Source organism: Vanrija albida (assembly GCF_041260175.1).
Source record: "Vanrija albida strain AlHP1 chromosome Unknown contig_5, whole genome shotgun sequence".
In the NCBI taxonomy this organism is placed as follows: domain Eukaryota; kingdom Fungi; phylum Basidiomycota; class Tremellomycetes; order Trichosporonales; family Trichosporonaceae; genus Vanrija; species Vanrija albida.
The window spans coordinates 548,300-574,275 of NW_027191424.1; the positions used below are offsets into that span (position 1 = coordinate 548,300).

The 25,976-nt window shown below is 63.0% G+C and overlaps 10 protein-coding genes across 10 annotated transcripts; 6 read left to right on the forward strand and 4 right to left on the reverse strand.

Annotated features, from left to right (window-relative positions):
* Positions 1 to 88: 88 nt before the first annotated feature.
* Q8F55_006326 (uncharacterized protein) lies at positions 89 to 464 on the reverse strand (the record flags this gene model as incomplete). Its single annotated transcript, XM_069354787.1, has 3 exons — positions 89 to 169; positions 226 to 312; positions 357 to 464. The coding sequence occupies 3 exons, from the start codon at positions 462 to 464 to the stop codon at positions 89 to 91; spliced, it is 276 nt and encodes a 91-aa protein (XP_069206858.1).
* A 229-nt stretch (positions 465 to 693) lies between these two features.
* Positions 694 to 1,932, forward strand: rec14 (Ski complex subunit Rec14; the record flags this gene model as incomplete). The annotated part of the gene is made up of 6 exons (XM_069354788.1): positions 694 to 696; positions 738 to 777; positions 833 to 1,329; positions 1,364 to 1,504; positions 1,540 to 1,703; positions 1,740 to 1,932. 6 exons carry the CDS (start codon positions 694 to 696, stop codon positions 1,930 to 1,932), a joined length of 1,038 nt encoding a protein of 345 aa, XP_069206859.1.
* A 97-nt stretch (positions 1,933 to 2,029) lies between these two features.
* On the reverse strand, positions 2,030 to 4,202 carry SRV2 (suppressor of rasval19; the record flags this gene model as incomplete). Its single annotated transcript, XM_069354789.1, has 4 exons — positions 2,030 to 3,268; positions 3,326 to 3,660; positions 3,732 to 3,745; positions 3,781 to 4,202. 4 exons carry the CDS (start codon positions 4,200 to 4,202, stop codon positions 2,030 to 2,032), a joined length of 2,010 nt encoding a protein of 669 aa, XP_069206860.1.
* A 354-nt stretch (positions 4,203 to 4,556) lies between these two features.
* MTQ2 (S-adenosylmethionine-dependent methyltransferase) lies at positions 4,557 to 8,335 on the reverse strand (the record flags this gene model as incomplete). The annotated part of the gene is made up of 6 exons (XM_069354790.1): positions 4,557 to 4,832; positions 4,870 to 4,971; positions 5,010 to 7,880; positions 7,949 to 7,993; positions 8,030 to 8,148; positions 8,236 to 8,335. 6 exons carry the CDS (start codon positions 8,333 to 8,335, stop codon positions 4,557 to 4,559), a joined length of 3,513 nt encoding a protein of 1,170 aa, XP_069206861.1.
* A 1,109-nt stretch (positions 8,336 to 9,444) lies between these two features.
* On the forward strand, positions 9,445 to 11,398 carry Q8F55_006330 (uncharacterized protein; the record flags this gene model as incomplete). The annotated part of the gene is made up of 2 exons (XM_069354791.1): positions 9,445 to 10,721; positions 10,762 to 11,398. The coding sequence occupies 2 exons, from the start codon at positions 9,445 to 9,447 to the stop codon at positions 11,396 to 11,398; spliced, it is 1,914 nt and encodes a 637-aa protein (XP_069206862.1).
* A 370-nt stretch (positions 11,399 to 11,768) lies between these two features.
* Q8F55_006331 (uncharacterized protein) lies at positions 11,769 to 13,826 on the forward strand (the record flags this gene model as incomplete). The annotated part of the gene is made up of 2 exons (XM_069354792.1): positions 11,769 to 12,081; positions 12,118 to 13,826. The coding sequence occupies 2 exons, from the start codon at positions 11,769 to 11,771 to the stop codon at positions 13,824 to 13,826; spliced, it is 2,022 nt and encodes a 673-aa protein (XP_069206863.1).
* An 80-nt stretch (positions 13,827 to 13,906) lies between these two features.
* On the reverse strand, positions 13,907 to 14,935 carry Q8F55_006332 (uncharacterized protein; the record flags this gene model as incomplete). The annotated part of the gene is made up of 1 exon (XM_069354793.1): positions 13,907 to 14,935. One exon carries the CDS (start codon positions 14,933 to 14,935, stop codon positions 13,907 to 13,909), a length of 1,029 nt encoding a protein of 342 aa, XP_069206864.1.
* A 1,196-nt stretch (positions 14,936 to 16,131) lies between these two features.
* Positions 16,132 to 18,412, forward strand: Q8F55_006333 (uncharacterized protein; the record flags this gene model as incomplete). Its single annotated transcript, XM_069354794.1, has 2 exons — positions 16,132 to 17,706; positions 18,284 to 18,412. The coding sequence occupies 2 exons, from the start codon at positions 16,132 to 16,134 to the stop codon at positions 18,410 to 18,412; spliced, it is 1,704 nt and encodes a 567-aa protein (XP_069206865.1).
* A 476-nt stretch (positions 18,413 to 18,888) lies between these two features.
* On the forward strand, positions 18,889 to 20,832 carry Q8F55_006334 (uncharacterized protein; the record flags this gene model as incomplete). The annotated part of the gene is made up of 1 exon (XM_069354795.1): positions 18,889 to 20,832. One exon carries the CDS (start codon positions 18,889 to 18,891, stop codon positions 20,830 to 20,832), a length of 1,944 nt encoding a protein of 647 aa, XP_069206866.1.
* A 333-nt stretch (positions 20,833 to 21,165) lies between these two features.
* On the forward strand, positions 21,166 to 25,136 carry Q8F55_006335 (uncharacterized protein; the record flags this gene model as incomplete). Its single annotated transcript, XM_069354796.1, has 3 exons — positions 21,166 to 22,389; positions 22,750 to 24,593; positions 24,773 to 25,136. 3 exons carry the CDS (start codon positions 21,166 to 21,168, stop codon positions 25,134 to 25,136), a joined length of 3,432 nt encoding a protein of 1,143 aa, XP_069206867.1.
* Between the last annotated feature and the right edge of the window lie 840 nt (positions 25,137 to 25,976).

Consider the following 25,976-nt stretch of genomic DNA (forward strand, 5'->3'; position numbering starts at 1 on the left):
GCCAGCCGCAGTCAGCCGTCAGCCGCAGCGTCAGTCACCCCCGCGACACCAGCAGCCCACAAAGTCCATAATACAACACAGTGCCCTTCTACGCCTTGGCTACGCTCTTGCGGACTTTCAAAAACCGGATGGGGTGGGCGTTGAGGTACGGCCAGCCTGGGACGGTCGCCTGTAGCGTGCGTCAGCTCGCTAGTTGCTCGCTAGTTGCTCCCCCGAGCCACTCACCACGAGGAGCAGCAGGAAGCCGCCAGCAAAGATCTGCAGCGCGACGGCCACTGACGCGGTCGCGAAGGACACGCCAAAGGCGACGAGCTGGGCTGGTTAGCGGCGCCGAGGACGGGGGTGAGGAGACGCACGACCAGCAGACACAGGTACAGCGTCGAGTACCACTCGAGCTGCTGCTGGCTGTACGGGTCGATGTCGCCCTCGAGGAAGTCGCGGGCGGGTTTGGGGAGGTACTCCATGGTGTGGGTGTGTTGCAGTGTTGTCGTCGCTGTTCCAACCTTTGTCGCGTTGACGTCTGTGGTTGTCGCCTTGCGTGGAGGTGGAGGAGGTGCGGGAGTATTTCCACGTTTCAGCCACGTGCTGCCACGTGACTCGAGCAACATGACTTCAATGGATTCGACCGAACCGAAGTGGAGAACGAGTAACAACAGTGTCATCGGCATCGCTCAACATCATCTCTCACACAAAATGGTAAGCCAGCTGTTCTTGGATCACCCCAGCTGACGCCCCAGTCGAGCAACCTCGTCTACCTGCAAGGCGAAGCGACCCCGCGTAAGTCGGCGCCCCCTTCCTCCACCTTCCCCCCGGGCCACAGCTCACCCCCCAGCCCAACGAGAAGCGCTCTGGGCCCTGGCGTGGTCCCCCGCGGGCCTCGTCTCAGGCGGCGCAGACGGTGTGGTGCGCGTGCACGACGCGACCGACCTCGAGCTCCCGCTCAACGAGTTCGCCGTGCACCCGCTCGCCGTGAGCAGCCTGTCCGCCGCGGGCACGCTGGCGCTGAGCACGAGTCTAGACGGGACGGTCGCGGCCGTCGACTTGGCCTCGGGCGCCGTCCGCGGCCGGCTGGAGACGGGGCGCGTCGCCGTCGACGAGGGGCTCGGCGGTGAGTCGTTGACCTCTGACAGAAGGCTGACGCCAGAACTGCCCGCCTACGCAGCGGCCCTGCACCCCGCCACCTCGGCGCTGGCGTGGGCCGGGCGCGGGAGCCGCCTGGCGATCCGCGCGGTCGACGCCGCGGCTGGGGACGAGGGCGACGGCATCCTCTCGGGCGCGGGCAGCGTCGTCGACCTGGTCAAGGGCAAGTTCGGGATGGACGTGCAGTTTGTGAGTGGGCCTCCTTGGCAATGCTAACGGCCAGTCGCCGGACGGCGCACAAATCGCCGTTGGCATGGAGACGGGCCACGTCGTCGTCGTCGACGCCGAGACGGCCACCGTGCTGACCACGTACTCTGCGCACGCGATGGGCGTGCGCACCGTCTCGTGGTCGCCCGACTCGCAGGTGGGTTGGGGAAGCAGGCAGTAGCTCACGCCCAGTGGCTGTACTCTGGCTCGGATGACGCCCGTATCGTGCTGCACGATGTGCGGGCCGGCGCCAAGTCGGGCGCGCGCGGCGAGGGCGCCGCTGCCATTCTGCAGGGACACCAGGGTTGGGTGCTGACGACTTCCGCGTCCCCTGACGGACGGCTGCTCGGCTCTGGGTGAGTTGTGTCGTTGAAAAGGCAACTGACGCCCAGCGGCGCCGACTCGCTCGTCAAGCTCTGGGATATCGGACAGCGCGCGTGCGTGTCCACGTCTACGGCCGACGCCGAGGTCTGGGGCTTCGCCTGGCAGCCCGAGGTCGAGGGCGGCCTGCCCCCCGGCAAGCAGTTTGCCGTCGCCGGCGACGACAAGAAGGTCTCGCTGTACCGTGCCGCCGGCGCGGTCTGAGCCCGCCCCCATCAGTAGATTATACCCCCACCGAGATACAGCAGCAGAGACCGCTAGACGAGCCAAACAACAATGCATTCGCCGTCACAGCAGCACTCTACCCGGCGTGCTCTACAATCTCCGTGACAAGCTTGCCGTCGACGACGCGGCTCTTGAGCTGCTCGGGCACGGGGCTCTCCTTGAAGTCGCCGTCGTCGCCCGTCGGGATCGAGATGTTGATCGCGCTCGTCTTGGACGTGATGATCTCGGTCGTCGGCAGGCTCTCCTGGGACAGGTAGACGATGCCCGAGTCAGTCTGGTCGATCTGGATGGTGGGGACCAGGCCCGTGACCTGCACCTCGAAGCTCGGCGACGACGTAATGCTCAGGCCCGAGACCAGGTTCTCCACCACCACACTCGTCTTCTTGCAGTTGAGCACGTTGACCGCGTTGATCTTGCCCTTGATCTGCACGACCGTGTTCTTGCAGTTGAAGATGTGCACAGTGTGGTGCAGCGCCACGTCGTCGATGATAATGTTGCGGTTGTCCTCGTGGTACTCGACGACCCACTTGTTGCCGTCGACGAGCTCGGTCTTTGCCGGCTTCTTGGGCGCCGCTTTGGAGAAGGACGCGGGCTTGGCCTTGATAGGCGGGGGCGACGACACCTTCTTGTCGGACACGACGCCGGCGGCACGCAGCTCGGGGTTCTTGTGCGTCTGCTGCGACGAGTCGACCTTGCGCAGGCCCGAGGTGATGTCACCGCCCTTGTTGAGCGAAGCAAGGAGCGCCGCGTGGCCACCTCCGCCGCCGCCGTTGGACGCGGCAGCAGCAGGGGGAGGGGGCGGGGGCGGGGGAGCGCCGCTAGCAGGCGGCGTCGCAGCAGGGGTAGCCGGCGCACCCGACACTGGGATCTCCTTGGGCGCGGGCGCGCCCTTTGCGTTCCACACCACACCCGTCGTGTGCCACTGCTTGACGTACTTTTGCAGTCCGTCGATCAGGGCGACAAACGAGCGCGCCCACTCGACCGCCTCGGGCTTGGTCTCCTTGTACTGCTTGATGACGCGGTCGACCCAGAACTGAGACGCATTCTTCATCTCGAGCACGTAGGGCGCCGGTGCGGGCTCGACCTGGACCCAGCCCCACGCGCCGGCACCCTCGCCGAGGACAGAGAAGGCGGCTCCCCAGTCACGGCCCTCCTTCGAGCGGCCGAGCTTGTCCTTGGCCTCGAGGATGGCGCCGATCGCGTCCGCCTGCGGCTTGAGGAGGGGCGCAAAGGCAGAAGCTGAAGGCTTGGCGTACTGCGACGCGAACTTGAGGAACTCGAGCTGCTTCTCAAGGAGCGGGGGGACGAGGGCGGACTGCGTGACGTATTAGCGCCGTGTTCAACGCACAACCTGACCAGCCACGACACTCACATGCTCCTGGACCAGGCCGCCAACCTTGGCAGCGTTGGCCGTAAACTCGGCCAACAGTCCGTTGACCAGATCGTCCTGGTACGCCTTGACGGCGGGTGTGAGCTCCTCCTCGACCGCCGCAGGAGGGGGAGGGGGAGGAGGGGGCGGCGCGGGAGCCGAGGGGGTACGCGGCGCGGAAGCCACTCCGGCCGCCGCACCAGCAGCAGCGCCGACACCAGCGGCAGCCACATGCGGCGCGAGCGAGTCGTGCACCCCGGCGGTAGGGGTGCGGAGGGATGCGGTGGCCGCGACCGACTGCTGCGAAACGGCGACGTCCTCGAGGCGAGACGTGACGGCTGTACGAGGTCAGTGAGCGCCGGCAAGAGCGGCATCATCTCCACTGCCGCAACACGTGAGCTCGACCCACCCTCAAGCCGCTTCCTGTCTGTCAGCGCGAGCCCCAATACAAAACCCACAGAATCGTGCTCAGCGAGTGCAGCCCCTGGCCCTGCGGCTGCGCTGCCATGTTGCTGCTGTCGTCTGTCTTGAGGCGGCGTAGATGGGCCGGTTGTTGCGGTACGGGCGGGGGCGGCGGTTTGGCCGGCAGCGAGGCGTTGTACGTCGACGAGAGGGAGTAGGCCGAGGGCGGGCGGGCGCGGTGCGGCGTCGGCGCGGGGATGAACGGCGGGGGCGTGGGCAGCGTATGCGTCAAGTCGGGGTCGGACGCGCCGGGAAAGTAGGCCGCAGGTACACGCGGCGGGTAGGACGGCACCGGCGGCGGGGCGTCGTCGTACGCGTACGGGTAGGATCCGGGGCCGACGAGGCGCGAGTGCGAGTGTGGTGTGGATTGCGGAGGGGACGGGTCGGGCGAGACGGGTCGCGACTGTGAGTATCCCATCGTCGTCGTGGACTGGACATTACTCACGTTGCTTGGAGGTGGTGGTTTGAGGAGGGTGAGGGGTGGAAGCGGTCCGTGGTGGTGGTCGGTGCGATGCAAGGTGAGATGGACGATGGACGAGACGAGGTGGGAGTCGGACGTCGGTGCTGCCAGCAGGCCGCCGTTGATGGGTGACGAGCGAGGGGACGGTGCTCATGACGATGTCAAGTCAGGGAAACACACGTGGCACTCGACCACCTCAACAACTTCCCACTATGGCCACCTTGCCACATCCGGTGTCCTTGATGAATAAATGCATATGCAAACAACAGCCCAGGGTCCGGATACTACCTTCACCCTACCACCCTCACATGTCTACGCATCGTAAGCGTCGAGTAAATCACCGTAGGTGTCCTCCTCGTCATAGACCGACTCGCGTTGGCGAGGGGCCTTGGCAGGTGCCTCACCGACGCGGGCGGGCTGGGGCGAGGCGACGGGCGCAGCGACCTGCTTGCGGGGGCCGAGGACGCGGGTGGCTGGAGTCGGGGTCGGCGCTACGATCGGCGCGACCACCGGCGCATGGACATGGGCAGGTCGGATCATTCTAATGACAGAGAGCAGCTCGCGGCCAGCTCGGCGCTTGATCATCGTCTAACAGGTTAGTCCAGAAACCGCAGTTGTGACCCACCTTGCACTCTAGCCCAACAGCGCGCATGCGGGCAATGATCTCGTCAGGCTTGTTCTGGTGAATAGCGACAAGGTAGAAGCGACCACCAGGGGCAAGGAGGGACTGCAATGTCAGCTGGCGCCCACACCATAATCACCCACTGGCAACTGCTGAAGAATCTTGTTCGTCACAGTCATGCCGTACTGCCCGCCGGCCCACGCGCCGCCAATGTCGCGCTGGTCCTGGGTAACGGCGCGCTCCGTCTCCTCCGTCTCAACATACGGCGGGTTGAAGATGAGCAGGTCAACCTTTCCGGTGATGCGAGGCTTAAGGCCCGTGAGGAGGTCGGAGAGCACGGGGTTGAGGTAGACGTCGTTGGCCGCAGCAGTACGCTTCGTAGCGTCCGAGGCATACTTGTTGATGTCGGTGGAGAGGATGCACACCTCGTCGTCACCGAGCATGGTAGCGACAAACGTCGAGGCAATGCCCGAGCCCGAGCCAATCTCAACTGCTAGTGCAGGCTTGAGGTCGCGCAGGACAGCGGCATCGGCCTCGAGCGCGTCGAGGAGGATGAATGAGTCCTCGGCGGGCTCGTACACGTGCTCGTAGTCGTCTTCGGTGAGGTGTGCGATCTGGGGCGTCGGGATTGTGATGGGTTCCGTGGGGGACGCAGGAGCCGGAGAGGTAGTTGGGAGGGGTGGCTGGACGGCCGGTGCTGGGACGGATGCAGGGGCCGGAGTTGGCGAAGGTGCGCGCACGGTCGACTCGGCATATTCCCGGGCTAACGGTGTCAGGCCGATTGGCGCACCCAGAACCAGTGATGACACGCTCTCGGCCGACCGGGCGAGTGACGACGAGCTGCTCTCAAACGTATTGTACGTCGACGTCGTGTCGATGCTCTCTTTCCTACGCACTGGCGGCGTATGCGTCCCTGACGACAGGCTCGACTGCCGGCTCTTCTTTGCAAGGCCGATGGGATAGGAAGGCCGATTGCTCGAAGCCAAGCTCGTGCGGTTGCTCCGGTGCCCGTCGATGCTTCCAGGAGGGCTGGAGAAGTTGCTGTTCGGCTGGGGCGACATGCGCGGGCTGCGGCCACCCTGCGAGTTGTTGCTGGCACGGCGCGCCGCACCAGAGAGGAGGAGCGGGCGGGGACCAGAAGTCACGCGCTGCTGCGGCGTGTTCGTTGCCGATCCCGTGAGCGACGACGCGATGCCAGTAAGCTTCTCTTGTAAGCTGGTGACCGACAAGGCCGATGTGTTGGATACAGCGCTGTCACTGCGGTTTCTGCGAGATGTGACGCCCGCAGCTGGGATGGAGGTGTAGTTGTTGTGCCCGGGTGACATGGCTTTTGTGGGCGACGACGCATTCGAGTCGTACTCGGAACCCGAGACGGAGACATCGTCGTCGTCTCGTTTCCGACCGAACCATCCGGCGGCCTTGGTGGTCCACCCAGGGCCTGCTGCTGACTCCGGGGGAGACGTCGGGGTTACCTTGCGGCCGGTAGCCTGCCATGTGGAGATTGCGGACGCGGTCCAGTTGGAAGACGCCTTGGCAAGTGAGGCCGCGGTGTCCGACTCTGTGTAGTGAGACCACAGTTTGCCCGTGGAGGCCGACGCGCCACGCAGAGCTGCACTGGCCCAGCTGGGCCTGTTCACCGCGTCGTCGCGAGCCTCCATCCATCCCGGAGTGTCTGGATCGTCGCCCTGGATCTGTGCAGCTCGGCGCGCCTGAGACAGCTCGAAGGCCGTGTTGAGTACGGCACTGACGCCGCCGACCCGGTCGAGCGGATAGTTCCTGAAGAGCTGCAAGCACCTCACGAAGGCGGCTTCGGGATCTTCCGGCTCCAGCTTCGGCTCGGCCCCAACGACGTCCTGCCACATGCTCGTGCGTCCGGCGGGCAGTGGTGCGGGCGGAGGGAGAAGAACCTGCTTCTTGCACAGTCCAATCATGGCGGTGCAGATGTCGACCAGTAACTCGACCTTGGGGTTGCTGTCGGGTGTGCAGGGTGGCTCGGCAAAGACAAAGTCCCACAGGGGGAGAAGGTGGGCCCGGTCGTGTGTCAGGAGCCCGGTGATCCACTGGTAGCTGTAAAGCGGCGACGCTGGGTTGAGGTTCCGGTCGCGAAGCGTCGTCCAGAGCTGCTCGTCGGCCCATCGCACTCGTCGTCCCAGACGCTCGAGTGCGCTCGTCACGGCGCTGTCATCGCCCGCCGGCAGACCGACGATGTCGCCAAACTCGGCCATGAGCGCAGTAAACGCCCAGTACGTCTCCTCTTCGGCATACCGGCCGCGGCTGAGCGATTTGGCCTTGCCGAACCGTGTCTCGGAGTAGACGAGATACAGGGGAACGACAATGTCGACAAAGTTGGGGCCGTAGCTGTATTGTGGGTTTGTGCGGAGGAAGATGTATAGCAAACGAGTTAGGCACTCGGAGTGCTTGTCCGCCAAGAGAATCGAAGACGTCGGGAAGGCACTGGGCTGGCCATTGGCGACGAGCTTAGGCGACAGCAAGGTGATGGGCGATGGTGGCCGCGAGTTGTCGTGGTCGTTGGGGATGGTGAGGGACAGTGATGGTGTGATGCCGGCGGCTGCCGTGTCCGTGGGGGAGAACGCCACCTTCTCGTGGGAGAGGACAATCCGTGGTGGCAATTGGCCACTGTCGGTTGCCTTCTCCTTGCCCTTGACGGACGGCGCGCGCCCATGCCCCACGGTGTCCTCGCGCCATTCCAGCCGGGTGAAGAGGGCACGACGGGACAGGAGCGGCTCAACCGCACGGGCCGCGGCACGCGATCGCCGACGCTGGGTCTTGACCGGGGAGTCGGTCCTCGCCGCGTCCTCGTTTACTGGGCCATCATCGCTGTCCGACGATGTCGGCGACAGCGGCGAGCTCACACCTTCGGCATCGGGAGGAGGTGCCAGAGGCGACGAGCGAGAGGGCACGGTGCGTGTGCGTAGCACGGGCAAGTCGACGCGCTCAATATCTTTGGCGATGCGCACGAGCAATGCGTCGTTCCGGGATAGGGGTTCAAACGACTAAGGCGGTGTCAGCTGCGGTGGCGAGGGAAGGCTGCGGCGTTGCCACGGCGTCGGAGAGCACGTACTGCTGGAGCGGCCTCGGCCTCTTCGAGGAACGTCTTTGCGAGAGACTGAGGGGTCAGCGCATACCAGGGATCGCGACGCACGTAGTACTGCTCGCGCTGGCGGCGTGCAGTCCGCTTCCACTGGCGCTTGTCGGCGGGGAGGATGCCGAGCAGAAGCGAGTAGGCGAGCGGGCGGAGATGGCTTGGGTGCTCGGGGATGCCTGAGGTGTGAGTTTAAACGTGTGTGTGTGCGGCCGACGCCGAAGCAACGCCGCCGGCGATAGCGGCGATGGACATCCAGTGCTTACCTCGGGCGCAGAGTCGCCTGAGCGAGCTGAGCTCTACTTTTTGTTCAGAGGCATCGCGAGAGCCGTCCAGCAGTGTCTGGAACGCGCGCAGCCTGAACATTGATGTTAGCGATGACGAGGAAGATTGCGATGGTGATTCGAGGTGGAGCAATGGATTGGGTTGTGGGTGCGACGGCGGCAGCGGCGGCGGCGGCGAGTGGCCCAGGGAAGGAAGACGACAAAAGATGGGCGTGGGCGGGCAAAGTGCTCACGTACCTGGCGCGCTCATCGGCCACAAGACTCATTAGTGGTTTGGCGGAGAGGGAGAGGGTGGATTACACTGCCCGGGCTTCCAGAGTCGAGGGCAGAGTGTAGAATGCAGTAGTAGTAGTTTGTAGAGTAGAAGGTGGAAAGGAATGTCGGGGTTGTTTGGTAGAAACGAGTAACTAACACGACGCGCCGGAGTAAGGAGTAAGGAGGTGAGATGGAAAAGCGGGGTTGTAGGCCTGGCTGGCTGGATGTTGACGTCAGGTACAAACCTGCAAGGAACAAGGTCATCAAGGCGTCGCGACTCGCGCAGGACGCAGGACGCGGGACTGCAGGACGACGACGACCCAACCATGTGCTCTCTCTCTCTCTACCTGGATGCATCATGCCATCGCTCATGCCCACACGTTGTCTCTAGGTAGCAATCGAGGGTCAAGATGATGCACTACCAGCTGGCCAAAACACCCAACAAGACGCTGCCCACCCCAGATCGGCCATGCCGCGCAATGTGAGATGCAGAGACGCATTGCGGGACGGATTCCGTCTTGGTAGTACGTTGTGCCCACTTGCCGCAATGCTGCACTAAGCTTGCCATGTACCAGTGGACCAACAGCCAACAGTGCAACAGTGCAACAGCCTTACAGACGGATTCAACTCCACGTGGTCCACGTGGTTCAACTTGCCCACGGTTGCCATCCACATCCGCTTGGCCTCCGCTCTATTGATCGTCAAGCCGGTCCGAGGTTAGCCGCGAGGGGGACAGCACTGTCCCTCCCCCAACAGGGCGACTGCTCGACCCGACAACCCGCGACATCAACAACAGGTCGTCACTCTCACATCTCACCCGACCCACGCGCTCAGTCCTCAACCCAACCCACTCGCGACCCACTCAAACACGTCTGTCTACTTAACAGTGCCGCGACCCTTCCTCTCCAACTCCCACCTTCCCCCTCCTTCCCCGCCATGAGCAGCCTCGTCCGCGCCGCTCCCCTCCGGCTTCGCCCCATCGCGCCCGCGGGGCTGCGTTACGCGTCGTCATCGTCGGGACCGTCCAAAAAGCCCACAAAGATCCCCGAGAGCAGGCTCGACTCGTTCGCGTCGTCGGCCGAGACGCCGCTGCTCACCAACCCCGTCAAGGACCACCCCTCGCCCAACAAGGCAGGCGCTCAGACCTGGGTGCCCCGCCCCCGCACACCGAGCGGGAGCGGCACGAGCGCAGCCGGTGGGTTCAAGGCACCCGTCTTGCGTACCAACAAGCTTGCTGGGAGCTTTGCCTTGAGCGACAGCGAGAGGCGCGAGATCGACGCGAGTGAGAAGCCCAAGAGCAAGGCCAAACCATACAAGCCCAACTACGATGGCACTCGCGTGCCACGCTCAGGTGCCCCTCCGCCCAAGCATGCCTCGCGGCCGCACCTCCGCGCGGTCCAGTCGTCGGCGCGCGGCGAACCCGCCGACCCCAACATCCGCACCCTCCTCAACTCACCCGACGAGGGCACCATCACGGTCGGACCCGGCTATGTCCAGTACAAGGGCCCCACGAACCCTGCCGACTTGCTGGGCAGTAAGGCAGCGTCGCACACCCTCAACACCACCATCTCGCTGCCACGCCTGCGCGACGCCTGCCCTTGTGGCAACTGTATCGACCCGTCGACGCGCCAGAAGAACCACACGTCGGGCGAGGCGTACCGCCTGGTTCGCGGCCTCGGCAACGAGGTCCTGGACGGGTCAAAGATCCACATGGCCACCGACGACGTCACGGGCGAGCACGGTATCGAGGTGCACTGGCCCGCAGTGGGCGAGGGTGAGGCGGAACAGCACACGTCCTACTACCCGCTCTCGCTTATTCGCCGCCTTTCGGCTGAACGCCTCCGCGGCACGAGCTACCTCAATGTTCAGCTCAAGCGCAAGCTGTGGGATCGTGAGGCGCTGCTCGCACACCAGGACAACCTGCACACCAAGTACGAGGAGCTGAACGGGGCGGCACCTGGCCAGCCGCTGGCTGCCAAGCCCGATGTCCTCCTTCGGGTACTCGAGCAGCTCCAAGTCTACGGTATCGCCATCCTGACCGGTGTCCCCACCGACAAGACGGGAAACAAGGAGTGCGAGCTGCGCAACGTTGTCGAGCAGATTGGCCTGCTTCGCAACACGTTCTACGGCGAGACGTGGGATGTCAAGTCGGTGCCCCAGGCGAAGAACGTTGCGTACACCAACGTCAACCTGGGTCTTCACATGGACCTTCTGTGAGTCTGCAACACGCCATCTAGGGACTAACCTGCTCAGTTACTTTGCGCTCCCTCCCCGCTTCCAGCTTCTGCACTGCCTGCGCAACCGTGTCATTGGCGGTGCGTCCTACTTTGTCGACTCGTTCAAGGCCGCTGCTGCGTTCGTCGAGGAGTACCCCGACCTTGCAAAGCTTCTCCGCAACAACAAGCTCGAGTACGAGTACGACAACGACGGCCACTACCTGAGCTTCCAGCACCGCGTCATCCCTCAAGCCCCCATCGGAGCTTCCAACCTCCACGCGGCTATCAACTGGTCGCCTCCATTCCAGGCGCCGCCAACGCGTGGAGCCCGAGACGCGACCTACACGCTTCCGTCTGACCCCGTGGCCGCCGCACGGGCTGAGAACGACCTGTACGACGCGCTGTCAAAGTTCCAAGAGGAGCTCGACAAGGAGAAGTACAAGTACGAGTTTACGCTCAAGGAGGGCGACCTGGTGCTGTTTGACAACCAGCGCACGCTGCACGCGCGCCGTGCGTTCCGCGACCGCACCTATGACGAGGTCGAGCGCGACGGCACGGTCATTGTGCCGGGCGAGCCGACGCGATGGCTCAAGGGCGCGTACATTGACGGCTCGACGGTGTGGGACAAGGTGGCTGCGTTGAACGACAGCGTGAGGCAGGGGCCGCGGGCGTAGGGGGCGTGAGCGAGGAGAGTGTAAAGGGGATCTAATGTGTAGATATCTGTAGATACATAGCATATGAGTCATGAAGGTTATGATGTTGCCGGCGGTGCGGGGGTGGGGGTCGTGGGGTTGTCGATGTTGGAGGTCTGTGCGTCGCACTGCGGGGGGTGACACCAGCGGGCGGCAACAATGAGTGGTGCAGTGACGAGTCGCGACACTCTCGACAGTCACCCAACATTTTCCTTCTTCCTTCTCTCTTTCTCTCCCTTCACCCTCTCTCTTCACTTCCCCCCTCCCCCCCCCACCCCAAGACCCACACCCACCCCCGCATGCAAGAGCCAGACACCTGCAGCAAGCCACGACACACCACCGCTCTCTAGCCATGTCGTTTGCGTTTGTCCCCCTGGACCGGCCCGCGGTCGCCATCCCCGACTTTGTGAGCGCGCACCCCCTCTTTGGCCGACACACCCCGCTCGCATACCACGCCTTTGGGAACGAGTGGCTCGCCGCCCGCGGGGCAGCGTACTATGCGCACCCGCCGCCGATCCTCGGCTCATTCCCCATCCCGCTCCCGTGGGACGTCGAGTGCATGCTGCGCCACTTCGACATGAGCGTGTGGTATGACGACACGACGAGCAACAACACCAAGACGGCCGTGTCCCTCTGGCTCCGCCGTTTGTACGCGACGAGTGACGGTGAGTCGCGTGCCCAGGTGGAGGCTAACTCGGCAGGATACCAGATGCTCCTCTGCTCCCCGCACCGCCCGCCCGTGGGCCTCGAGCTCGCCCAGCTCGTCACCAACTTCTGGGAGGTCATGTATGGCCCCGGTGCGCGCCGCGCTGCTGCTCCCCGCGCGGTGAGCTCCCCGCCTGGTTTCGCCCCGGCGTGGACGGCGCCGGGTGACGTCAGTGTCGAGGAAGCCGGAGTCAGCGGCACTGTGGCCGGGGGGGAGGTCGGCGGCGCGTGGTTGCCCGAGGACTATACCAGCGACGACAGCTCGGCCGGCTGCGAGGTTTCGTTCGACGAGCCCGTCCCCGAGACACGCGAGGCCTCGCCGAGTACCGACTGGGGCGAGGGTGTCCCGGCCACCAACGGCGGCGGGGACAGCAAGGAGGTCGCCGATGGTGGTGACAGCGTCTTGATCACCACTCCGGCTACGGCGACCGAGGGCAGCGACGCCACGCTCCTCGCCGAGACGGTGTACGGCGACGAGAGCGAGGACGCGCCGGCCGACGCGGTCATCGCCGACACATCCGCAGCGGCTGCCGTCTTCCCTGGCGCCGCTGACGACGTCGGCGTCGTCCACCCCGCGGCCCCGGCGTCGCCGCAGACCCCCGAGACGATCATCAAGACCCCCAAGACTGTCACCGAGACGCCCCGCGCCCTTGCACTCGATCATGACACAGTGACTGAGTCGGCGGGCCCGTCGCCCAAGATCAGGAAAGGCAAGAAGCAGCGCCGCCGCGAGAAGGCGGCGGCGACGCGAGGGGTGGAGGAGCCCGCGGCAACTCTGGTCACTGAGCAGCCGGCCACCGAGCACCTCGCCGGGCCTGTCCCAGAGACTGTTGTTGAGGCTGTGGCCGAGCCGGTCGCTCCCCCCCAGGTGGCCACGGAGCAGCTGTCGCCAAAGCTGCTCAATGTCTCGGTCAACCCCGAGCCAACGGCCACCGGCGAAACCGCTGCCATCGACGAGGGAAGCGAGGCCGCCACCGTCGAGGTCGACACCAACGAGGTCGACACCAACGAGGTCGACACCGCCGAGGTCGACACCAACGAGGTCAACGCCAGCGAGGCTGGTGTCGACGACCAAGCCCACCCAGACCCCGCCAACCCATTACCCAACGCCAAAACACAGAAGCGCAACCGCAACAGGCGCATCCAGAACAAGAAGAAGAAGACGAAGCAGCACACCGTCGAGGTCGAGGAGGTCACCGACGACCAGGCGGCGCCTCGAGCGCGGATCAACCCCGCCCACATCGCCGTCATCTCACCTAAGACGTGCACCAACCCCAAGTATGCACGCACATCGCCACGCGGGTACGCCACGCCCGCTCCGCTCCCCGAGAGCGCCAACACGGAGGTGATTTACGTCAGCGAGTCGTCGCGCCGCAACTTTACCAAATCGTGGCAGACCGAGGAGGTTATTAGCCACCTGACCCACCGCCGCCTCCAGAACGTGCATGGAACGCTCGTGACGCCGACGATTACCGACGAGAGTGCTTCGGTAAGCAGCAGCGTGAGTGGCGCGAGCACCGAGGCGGCGGGCGCCAAGCTCGACGCGATTATCACGGGGCAGCTGGGGCCAGTCGAGGACGCCACCAAGACCTTCGTGCTCCCGGTCATTCCGGTCGACGACCCCGAGCGCGGCGACGAGGACCGCTGGATGCAGAACAAGATGACGGGGTACAAGGCGTGGGGCAAGGCGCAGAAGCAGGCATAGGGCGAAGGCAGCAGCAGCAGCATTTCACAACAGTAGCATGTGGATATAGACTTGTACATTGCATTGATGGTATCGCTACATTAGAACGTGGGGGTGTCGGGGGTTGTTTCGAGGTATGAGATGACGATGCGGCTAGTCGCGTCCCACTGGGGCGGCGGCGTGACTTGATCCGGGGGGACGCAGGCGCGGACCTGGACCGCACGGTACCGGTTGGGAAAGGTAGTGAGGGGCAGGGCGACCTTGCGGATGACGTTTGTCATTGTGCCGTCGGCGTCTACGCGCCAGCCCTGCTTGCGTAGCCGGGCCGCGCTGAGCACATTAAACGGGACGTCGGGGGCCCAAAAGACATTCTTCACGACGAGATCCGCGTCAGCCGGCGCATTGGCCAGCCGGAGACGCAGCGTGCCTCTATGCAGCGCGGCGACCTCGTGCTCGAGGAAGAGGGGCCTAAAGACAGCGGGGACAGGGAGGCGGCGCACGTCGGAGAGGAGCGCGCGATCGCGCACGAGGTGGCGGTCCGCCATCGGGGAGAGGAGGAGGGTCGCGACGGCGTCTGGGGGCGCGGGGCTGGGCGCTGGGCTCAGGAAATAAGCGTTCGGCGCGGGGTGGACGACCGTGCCGGGCGGGTTGAGGGTCGCGAGGGCAGCAGGGGAGAGGGGGCGCGTCAACGGGTCGACGGGGGCGATGTCGGGGTCGGAAGCCGAGCCCGTGAGCCGGCGGAACCAGTCGAGGCTTTCGACGAGGGATAGAAAGACAAACTGCAGCGCGCTCCACGCGTGCGCGCCCTGCCCGAAGCGAAAGGTCACGGCCGGCTCGAGGGCGGCCGGGAGGCTGGCGAGGAAGGTGCGGCACACGTCCTCGTCGGACAGGGCTGAGTGCGAGGCGAGCGCGCTGAAGTGGTGCAGGTGGGAGAGCATGCGCGGCTGGGTGAGCGGGGTGCGGAGCTTGACCCGGTCGAGGGAGGAGGAGGGGAACTGGCGACTGGAGCGGCGCGACGACGAGGCGCTGCTGGGCAGGGTGGACGCGAGCGTCGAGGCGACCGACTTCTGCGTCGTCGTGCTCGCGCCGCGCGAGTGCGCGTACGTCGTGGATGGTTGTCGGCGGCCCATTGTGAGTTGGGGGAGGAGGGCGAGATGGACGCGTCGAATTCGCACCCAGCCGCCTTTCGCCGCCCGTAGAGAGTCGCCCGTGGCCAGCCGCCCCATGCGCGCCGCCACCGCACGGGGCGCGGAACGTGCCGCCGCATGCAAGGTTGCCTGGCCGGTTGGACGCGGGGTCCTCTTGTATTCGCTTTTGGTGGGACTGCGCGTCAGTGCTGTTGGTACCTGCACAAGCGGGCATGGATGGAGGGACGTGAACTGAGTTCACCCGCCCCCAATCCACCTCCCCGCGGATCAACATTCATTTCGGCCCGCGCCACAAGTGCACGCGGCGACACTTCGTCTGACTGCACACCGCACTCGTCCTCTAGGCTGCCATCAGCCCAATGCTCTCTGCTTCCACTTACTTACACCCGCACACCTCGCCCTGCTCCACATTGCGGTCGAGACGCCCTCACCACACCCCCCGCGACGAAATAGGTCGCCTCGGCGCCCCATTCCGAGCGAAGGCGCAGGCGGGCATGTGTAATCGTTCTGGATGGGCGTATACGACGGTTTTAACAGCCTCGAGGTGCTGCTTGAGCGCGGGGCTGAGTGAGAGGTGCGGGATGGCGGTGTACCCAGTCGACGGGGTGTCGGCGGTATCCGCGGCGGTGATATCCATGGCGGTGACTGATGGCGTCGAGTAACTGCAATTGAGCAGTACCGAGGTCGGAGGCGAGGTGGTGGGTAACGGTGAAGTGCAGAGGGAGTGATTTGCGGGGAGGCACATTTGGTGACGTCGTCTCGAGTGGGCGGTTGCAACGCGACTTACTTGTTTTCGGATGGACCTGACCCGAGGTCGACCGGTTCAAGCACGGGGGATGAATCGCGCACGAGCAGCTCACGGCATCGTGGTACATGCACGGCGGTATGCACCAGCGTCAAGGACTAGTTATGGGGGCGAGTCATGTGGGCAGTCCAAAGTCGAGTGGTCATGTGAGTCTTTGTGCGGACAAGTGCAATCGGCCGGCATCCACCCGTCGTCATTTCGTCGTGTGTGTGTTTCAACATTCCTTTGAACCATTCACTCTTCACTCATCCGCCGACTTCTTTCACTCTCGCACTCTCGCACTCTCCTCTCCACTACATAAGCCCCCCCGTGCACCGTCTCTTGCCACATTCCCCACCTACCCTTCACCCATCCACAGCTTCACCCCTCCAACATGGTATCCTCAGACGCAATAGACCGCCTGCTATCGGTCCACCTCCATCCACCGTACTCCCAGCCAAGCCTCATGGGCCACCTCCTCACCTTCGAACCCGCAGCGACCAAGAGCGAGCTCTTCTCCACCAACCCCAAGCACCTCGATGTCAAGCACGCCAAGGGCCGTCTCTTTCTCGAGACACTGCCAACCATAATCGCCGACGCGGTCACCAAGCGCATCCCCCAAGACCAGCCTCTCACCTTCGGTCTCGTGCGCGACGCGTACCTCAAGGTCGCCGAGAGCATGCGGTCCGGCGACGTCGAGTATGGCTCGCAGCCATGGCACCATGCCGTTTCGCGCCTGGTGCCTGGGCGCCCTATCAAGTGGCCCGCGGCAAAGAATCTGGAGGCCAGCACCAGCCTCACCCGCGCACCGGGCACGCATACGACATTCGAATCGGGCTCGGAGGTCGACTCTAGGAACTCGACATTCTCGAACACGGAGCCCAATACGAGCTCTGAATGGGAAACTGGCCCCGGTGGGGACTCAAGCTCGCAAGACGCATCGGGCACGGACGACGACGACATCACGACCTCCCGCCACCCGAGCCCTGCTGATCCGAACAACAGCGCCATCGACGCCAATGCTAGTCGGGGCGCCGAAGCTAGTTACCCGACAAAGATAGGACTTCACTCCTCATCTGCTTCGATCGAAACGCCGAAACTGTACGAGGTCCCGCCCCGCCGCGGGATGAGGGTCTCATTCTGCCCCTACTGCGACAACAGCGATCACTCAATTGATGACTGCGGAGAGAAGGCACGTGGAAGCAAGCCCTCCAAGCGTCTTGCTCTTTACCGCCCGGGCAACCCTCTCGGCACGACCCCAGTTGAAGTTGATACGGGTTTGTTCATTGGCTCTCTTGCCACTACGAGCCGCTGGAGCCCCGTTATCGCCATGCCGGCAACCATCTTCCTGGCTCCGCATGCCACGACCCCTCACCAAGTTCACGTCGTCCGCGACTTGGCCCTTCTCACCGACACGACCCCGATTGAGAAAGTCCTCATCGGGGGAGTGGGGTCCAACAGAGTCCTTTACAGCAGCCTGAAAGGATCCATTCACCTCTTCAAAGATGACTACGCCACTCGACCGGATCAAGACCCCGAGGACGAAATCATTCCCGATGTCTACTATGTTCCCGACGCTCCTTGCAACGTGTTCTCTTTGCAGACTCTCGGGCTTGACAAATGGATAGTGGACGATTCACGCCGCCTCCTCGACACTCCCATTGGAGATCTCCTCCTGGCGCGCTTCCCGAACGGCCTCCTGGCAGCCCAAATCCCCTGCATCAGCGAACTCTACCCTGTCTCTCCTCCCCCCCAATGGAGAAGAGATTCGTCCGTGTGCATTGGATACCGCCTCGTCACCCCTGCTGGTGGCAAGCCAACTGCGACAGATTGCCCCAAGGCTTCTGGGTCCGACCCAGCGGGAGTGTCTGACGACCCCTCGACTTCAAACTACAAAGACTTCAACGATGCCCTTCAATCAGCTCGTGATCACCTCCCTGTTGGTGACCGTGCTGAACTCGACAAGGTGGTGGGCAACGCCCTCGCTCTCATCACCACATTCCTTGGTTCACGCTCTACGATCTCTGTCGAGCCCCAGGGTACCACACCGGCCACTCAAGTCAACCCCCCCGCTGCAACCAGCAACGGCGAACCCACTGGTAGTCATGTTGCCACCGCCCCCGATGTGGCCGACTTAGCTCACAACGAGGTTTCCGAGTCTCTCGATCCGGAAACTGATGATGAAGAGGAAAACGAACCTGACAACGCCGCTCTTACCGTGTACAACTCCACGGGGGAGTTCACCACACATGAGTATCGCTCTCGCAACATCATGCTGGTTCTCGACAAAACGGCTTCACACCACGTGATGAGATCGTCCAAGCGTCTCGTCAGTACTTCCAGCCGTGCTGGAGTCCTATTCTCCTCTGATCAGCTTGAAGTGGACTTTGTGCCACTTGTGAAGGCGGCAAGCTGTGTATTTCCGACAAAGGGGATGCCGCCGGCTTCGAATGCGCTGAGATCGACGATGCCTATGTCGGAGGCAGCTCGCGTATCGGTTCGTCCAGCAACATCACATCCTTTCCGAGCCCCTGCTTCTGAAGCAGGGATTTGTGGAGATCGCCACCTCGGACTACCGCGAGCTCTACCACGTAGGTTCGGGACTCACCTTCAAGATCCACGAGATGGGGGGGCAGGACGTGATTCTGGCGACTGCTTGGTGGGGGTGGGAGTGAGCGTATGAGTTTCAAGCCGTTCTTGTCTCGTACATACATACTTTGTCCATAACTTCTACATACACGCAAGAAGCAAGACATGCATATGTTGCATGTTACGGTGGGCAGGCGCAAGTTGGCCGCTGGTGCGTCGTGCTGGCGCGGTTGATGATTTCTTTCGTGCCAATGTGCCACACTCGTCCTGGGTGGAGGTGGAGGCCTGTCGTGGGCTTGAGTGGATCGACGCCCGCCGGGGGCGAGAGATGGGCAGCGGCGGCGGCGGTGACGGCGGCGGCACACACGACTCACTCAACCACATTCCCACTCTTCTTCATCCTGTCACTCTTTCACCACACTCTCACTACCATTCACATCCACCCTCCTCGTCATTCATCAGCATACCCCTCCAGAACCCGTACACCCCTCGCAGCCGTTCACCACCACCACGACCGCAGATATCACTCGCCACCGCCCTCGCCTTCTCCACACTGGCCACAATGGGTGGCTCGAAGAATCAGAAGGCCGATAAAATCCCAGAGGGCCAGGCAAAGGCTACCCTCCTCTCACTCCGCCTTGCACCGCCCTTCACCACGGTGTCTCTCACGCGGCACATGCGCCATTTCGAGATGAACACACGCGCAATTCGCCAAACCTTTGGAAGACGGCGGGAGTCCAACCGCATTCGCACCCAGCTCTTCCTCGAGACTCTCCCCGAGCCGATCCTAGACGCTGTGAAGAACACCGCCACTAAACCCGACGAGTACAAGAACGTCCGCGCTGCATTCAACCTGATCGCCGAGACCGCCGACCATATCGTGACCCCGGACGAGCCGATTTGGGGTCCACAGACGTACCGTACTATCCTAGAGTCGCTTCAGCCGGGCCAAGTCTTTACGCAGGCTCTGGTAGCGGATCCCAGTGCGCTGGAGCGCACTACGACGCCTGTCGCACCAGACTCAGAGGAGGATATGAGCGACGATGGCGGCGGCGTCCCAATCGGCACAGTGGGGTCCGACGGCGAGGCTGAATCGCCGCCCAACCCCCTCGCCACCGGCCTCCCCTTCATTCTCAAGCTGTACCACGTCCCTGGCCAAAAGGAGCTCCTTGTGTGCTCCTACTGCCAAGACATCGAGGACGAGCACACCATCGACGACTGCCCCGACAAGGCGGCGGGCATGATACCCGCCGAGCGTATCGCCCTGAGGATCTTCAACAATCCCCAGGGGACGATACCCGCCGAGCTCGACTTTGGTCTCTTCATGAAAACCGCACGGTTTGGTACGAACACTATTACTCCCGCCACCATCTTTCTCACGCCCTACACCACCACCCCGGGGCAAGTGCACGTCGTTCGGGACCGCTCCCTCCTTCTCAAGCCTAAGACGATCAATGGAGTCGAGCTCAAGCGTATTGGCTCCACTGAAACGGTTCAAAGTTTCCTCAAAGGCTCGGTTCTTCCTCGGTTTGGCGGTTACTGGTCCTCGAATCCTGACAGTGGTGCGGGAGTCGCCATTCACGACGTCTACTTCGTCCCAGAGGCGCCATGCAACTCGCTCTCGATTCACGCCCTTGGCACAAAGTGGAAGGTGTTTGAGAATCAGCGCCTCCTCCAAGGCCCTCGGTGCGAGGCTCTCCTTGCTAGGTTTCCCAACGGCCTTCTCGCGGTGCAGGCTCCAGTGTTCCTCGGTCCCAATGACAATGTGTCGCCTCCGCCACAGTGGAACACTCAGTCCTCGTTCTACATCGGATACGCGCGAACCTCTGACGACATGGGAAAGGCGAAGAAGGAATTCTCCATCAGGGGGGCCGTCAAAATTGTCGACAGCCGATCAGAAGAGCAGGTGGACACCGACCTGAACCACATGGACGTCGACATGAACGACACCGCCAACTCCGCGCTCACTCCACGAGCAGCTGCAAACAGCAGTGAACAACCCAAGTCTGTGAACGAGGACAGACCCAACATCACCCCCGCCCTCTTCGTCCACACTTCGACAGGGCCAATGTTCTGCCTCCAGCGTCGAAGCTACGACGCCTCGTTTGTTCTCGACCCCTCGGCAACACACCACGTCGTGATGTCTGACAAGTTCGTCTCGTCGCCCCCAGAAGGCGCGAGCGAGGTGATCTTTAGCAGCACCAGCATCGGCATACCGCCCACCTCGCTCGACGTGTCATCAGCCATTGTCCTCTCGGAGCCGTACGACCCGAGGTGCGAAGGCGACATCGCCAGCGTCGAGATTCGAGATGTGTATCTCGCGGACGAGGTCATGGGGTCATGGTTGAACATCCTGTCAACCCCCCTCCTTGTTCAGCAAGGTTGGGTGGTGGACCGCTCAGGAGGGCAGAGCCAGCTCCGTCACTCGGAGACCGGGTTCACCTTCGCCATCAAGCAGAGCGAAGGTGGTGTGGATTTCATTCTCGCGAGCACGTGGCGGTTGTAGGTAGAAGGGCGTCGGATGTACCGGTAGTTACTTGTAACCCATGACACACGCATACAGCATGCATGATGACGGATGAATACCTACTGTTGAATCGTGACATGCTGCATCTGAGGTTGGTAGTTCACCCCATGATCGTGATGGGTGAACGGGATCACCACGGGCATCAACATCGGCCATCGCACCAACAACCAACCATTGTCACTCAACACAGACTGTGTCACTCAACACTGTCGCCCTCTCGCCCTCGCCTTCAAACTTCACACATCACCCTCTTCTCCATCACACACAAAGCCCTAAACCCCCCTCTCGACTCTTCCCTTCCTCGCCTCCACAATGACCCTCCTCCTACCCCTCCGCCCGCACAAAGCCAAGGCGATGGACGACGACACCAAGGCCAATCGCCAGAGGGTCAAGGCCACGCTCCTCGGGTGCTACCTCGTCCCGCCCTTCACGCAGACGCGCCTAGAAGCCCACCTGCGCGACTTTGAGGCCATCACGCACATGCTCCCGCACTTCGTCCGCGCGCAGCACGAGAGCATGCAGCGCGAGACGATTACCACCGTCAAGATCGAGCTCCTCCTCGAGAGCTTGCCGGCGCAGCTCGCCGACGCCGTCGCGCTCGCCGCTGGTCCTGAGCCGTACACCTTCATGCCTGTTCGCTTGGGGTACATCGCTGTCGCGGCGCGCCTGGGGGACATGGGGCACATCGCCGAGGCGTACGGCCCGCAAGTTTACCACGATATGCTGGCGGCCTTGGGGGTCGACGAGGTGCTCTTCCAGCGCAACGTTAAGATGCCTCAGGAGATAAAGGAGGGCAAGAAGGCACAGGCCAAGGGCAAGAAGGGTGGCAAAACACCTCCCAAGTCCCAGAAGACCCAGAAGACCCATCCCGGCAACCCCGGCACCAAGAAGTCGCCGCTCGGCGAGACGCACAAGCACAACCAGCTGGCCAAGACACACAAGCACAACCAGGTTGCCAAAGTCGCGCCCGCTCCCGGTCTGTTCGAGAACCCCAAGCTCCGCAGGAAGCCAGGTCCGCCTCTGCCCCTGAGTAGCAAGGTTGTCTCGCTTCACCCCGTCCAGACGAAGCCGGCCACCAACGAGGAGGACACCGCCAAGGGCGCCACCGCCAAGGACGACACAGGCAAGGACGACACCGGCACCAGCACGCTCGTGACCGCGTCGTACAAGTCCGACGCTATATCCTTCCTGCTCGACAGTACCGCGACCGAACACCTCGTCCCGGCATCCTCTCTCCGGTGCGCACAGCCCGTCAAGGGGGTTGTGTTCGAGTCGAAGATCCTGGGTGTCTCGGGCAAGGTTGATCGGGTCGGCAGGCTGCTCGTCTCCCCCAGCCGCATGGACGAGGCGGTCGAGATCCCGAACGTCTACACCCGCAAGAAGGGCGCTTTCACTCGACACAGCGTGCTTTCGATCGACAGGCTGCTCGAACAGGGATGGGAGCTCGATCGCCCGCTGTCGGGCACGGACACGCTCCGCCACGTTGCGTCCGGTGTGACGTTCAAGATCGAGCGCCTCAAGAACGGCGAGGAGGCGGTCCTTGGGACTAAGTGGTGGGGATGGGAGGGGCCGCGAAGTGCAGACGTGTGGCACAGCCAGTTGAAGGTAGTTCTGAAGATGCATACACGCAAGGTCGAGCCTCAACGGAAAACAGGGCCGCGAGTGTGTTTTCGGCGGCGTTGCTGCACTTTTGGTGCCACACTCGTTTTGGGTGGATGCAACAGCGCTGGAATAAAAGGCGGGCTCAGTCGGCGCTCACTTCTCGTTCAAACTCTTCTTCTCACCTACTCTTCGTCTCAACTCATTGTGCATACACCTCGCACTCCCTCTCATTCTCCCCCATCCTCCCCCACCACGTCACTCGGCTCCGCCTCCCACATCCACTGTCACTACCAGCGCGCACTCGCGCACCTTCCCTCGGCCACGATGACCCTCTCGCACGCCCAAACCAAAGCCAAGCTACTATCCCTACGCCTCTCACCCCCGTACACCCCCCACGCCCTCGACTTCCACCTCAAGCACTTCGAGCGGCTCTGCGACTGGATCTTCCGCCAAATCGTGCAGGACAAGACGCGTTCGCGGCTCGTCCGCGCCGCCCTCTTCCTCGAGTCGCTCCCTGTGGACCTTGCGAACGCTGTCACGGAGGACTGGCCCCGCGGCATGCCGGTCACCTTCCACCAGGTGCGCGACGCATACCTCAAGGTCAAGATCCGCGGCATCACGAGCCTGCGCCCGGTGTATGGGGCGCAGCCGATGCACGAGCGCTTGGCTTCCCTCGGGCCGGGTGAGGTCCTCCCTGGTACCGAGGAAGATAACAGCGCTGTCCGTGGCACCCACCTCCGCTTTGAGGACGGCCCTGAGGCTGTCGACTCGGCTGATTTCGACACAAGCTCGGACGACTCAAGCTACAAGCCCCCGACGAGCGACGACGAGAGCACGGATGAGGATGAGAGCGACGCTGGTACGAGCTCGGACGTTGGCACCGGTGCCGATGCTGCCGCAGCCATCCCGCACACCGCCCTACCCGAGCAGCCGTACCCACCCAACCTGTACGACACGCCCAACCCGTCGTACCGGCGTCAAGTCGACTGCGGTTACTGCGGAGCCTACACTGAGACCCACCGTATCGACATGTGTCCTGTCAAGCAGGCCGGGTGCGCTCCGGTCAATCGCCTGGCCCTGTACCGCTCCGACAACCCGCCCGGAACCACACCTGCCGAGATCGACATGGGCTTGTTCCTCACCCACCCTACTGCCGACTTTGGCAAGTACCCCAATCGTGGCATTGCTGTCCCCACCACCATCTTCCTGGCTCCGTACGCCACCGCCGCCGGCCAGGTGCACGTCGTCCGCGACCTTGCACTCCTGCACAACTCGATGCCAGTAGACCCGATCACCCTTCAGCGCATTGGCTCAAACGAAGTCATCAAGAGCACTCTCAAAGGCTCGATCCAACTCCACTACGGAGAATACTGGAAGTCCATCCCGGCCACAGCCTCACCCGTCGTCATCGAGGACGTGTACTACGCACCAGAAGCCCCTTGCAACGTTCTTTCCACCCACGCCCTTGGGGAGTCGTGGACCGTCCTCGATGAGCTCCGCATTCTTCATATCCCTCGTGTAGGGGACATCGTACTGGCCAGGTTCCCCAACGGTCTCCTGGCGATTCAAATCCCATTCGTTGGCGATTTCAAAGCCCACCCTTATCCCATCTCTCCTCCACCTCAGTGGCACAAGGGGTCTTCGGTGTGCATCGGCTACGTCGCCCATGGGGTACTTCCATCTCAAACTCACCTCCCTACTCCGATTGAGACCAGCACCGCTCTCACTAAGCCCGTGAATTTCGAACACGTCGCCGGCGCCTCAAACGCAGCCTTGGGCGGCACCGTCTCGTGTCTGGTCGAGGCTGCCGAGTCCAAGCCCTCCACCTACCAGGTGCTTTACAATGCTCTTGAGACTGCCCACTCCAAGCTTCCGGCAGCTCAGCGCCCTTCGCTCGACGACTTTATCAACAGCGCGCTCACCAACCTAGTTTCGACCCTCGGTGTTTCCGCCACTCGCCTCATTCCACCGAGCACTGGAGCCAAGACTCCACAGGCCGACGATGATCAAGACGAGAAGATTATCGTCCCGACCCGTCAACAGCCTCTTCTCATCATTGAGCCACCGACACCGGTAGTGAAGGTCCCGAGTGCTCCCCCGGCCCCCATTATCTCGTCTGAGTCGGATACCGAGGGCTCGTTTGTCCGCATCAACGCTCCAGCTTCCAGTCGACCGCAAAGCCCGCAACCCGCCGACCCAGTCACGTCTCGTCTGACTATGCACAACGCCACTGGCAAGATGCCGACACCCCACTACCGTCCACGAAACATTTCGCTCATCCTGGACAACACGGCCTCGCACCATGTTGTCACGCCAGAGTATCTCATGTCAAGGACTGGCGGTGCAAGGCCACATTCTCGTCCACGCTTCTCGGCATTGAGCCGATTCCAATCGACATGGTCGGCAAACTCTATCTCTCTGTTCGTCAGGACCCGGGCCACAAGGGCGACGTGTTGGGCATCGACATTGCGGATGTTTACGTGGGCGGTACGTCGCGCGTTGGGACTGCTCTCAACATCCTCTCCGAGTCCCTCCTCGTCGAGCAAGGCTGGGTTGTGGAGCGCTCCGAGACCAACAGCCAGCTCTCGCACGCCGAGTCGGGCATTTCGTTCAAGATCAAGAGCGACCACCTCCACGGCAAGGACGTCATTCTGGCTAGTGCGTGGTGGGGCTGGGAGTAAGTGGTACTGTAGATTCGAAGAAGTTGCTTGTTAAGGTTCGTAGCAGTTGCCATGTTGGAAATGTCACCAGTTTCATGTCGCCCGACAAACGCAGCGATGAGGGTACACATTGTTGCCAGGCGAACCGATACGCAAGGTCTTGTTCCAAAACACACTGGACGTGTTGCCGCAGCGGCGAGTAGCCACGTTCGCCAAAACCAGCTCCACGACCCCGTGAACAACGGACATCGCACGTTGACAACGAGTGCCGAGATCCGAGCTCCGAGAAATTCGCCTCCGACTTCTCAGGTGTGGCGGACGAGGGGCGTGCCGCGGACCATCTGCCTCCGAGGAGCTTCCGGGGCATGCACTCCACAGATCTGGCATGCGGCTGCAACCGAGTGTGTGGGCCAGAACAAGGAGCAAGGTTACGAGGGCGCAGTGGCAAAGGCCACGGAATGGCCGTGCGGGCTGGGGCAGCCATGCCCGTAGTCACCGACGCCAGCCACTGTCGGCTAACCCGTCCCAACGTTGCGGAACACGAAACCTTGGCGGTCTGGTTACCACACGAAGTCGGCGCCAGTGAATGCCCAAGGGTCGTCCCCACACCTGAACCGTAGTCGTGCGGCGTGCTGCCACGTCGCGGTGGTAGGTATGCCCCTGCCCGCTTGACGGCAGCGGCTCCATACTTCTCGGATCGATGCGTTCACACTGGTCGGGACTTGAGCGCGCGGCGGCACATGACCGGTCTCGCAGCGGAACAGTGCGTCAAGCCCGAGCCCACACTCCAACCGTGGTCATTAATCTCAACTACCTGGCACCGGACTTGCAGCAGCAGACGTCGCAACCTAGCCCGTCCGA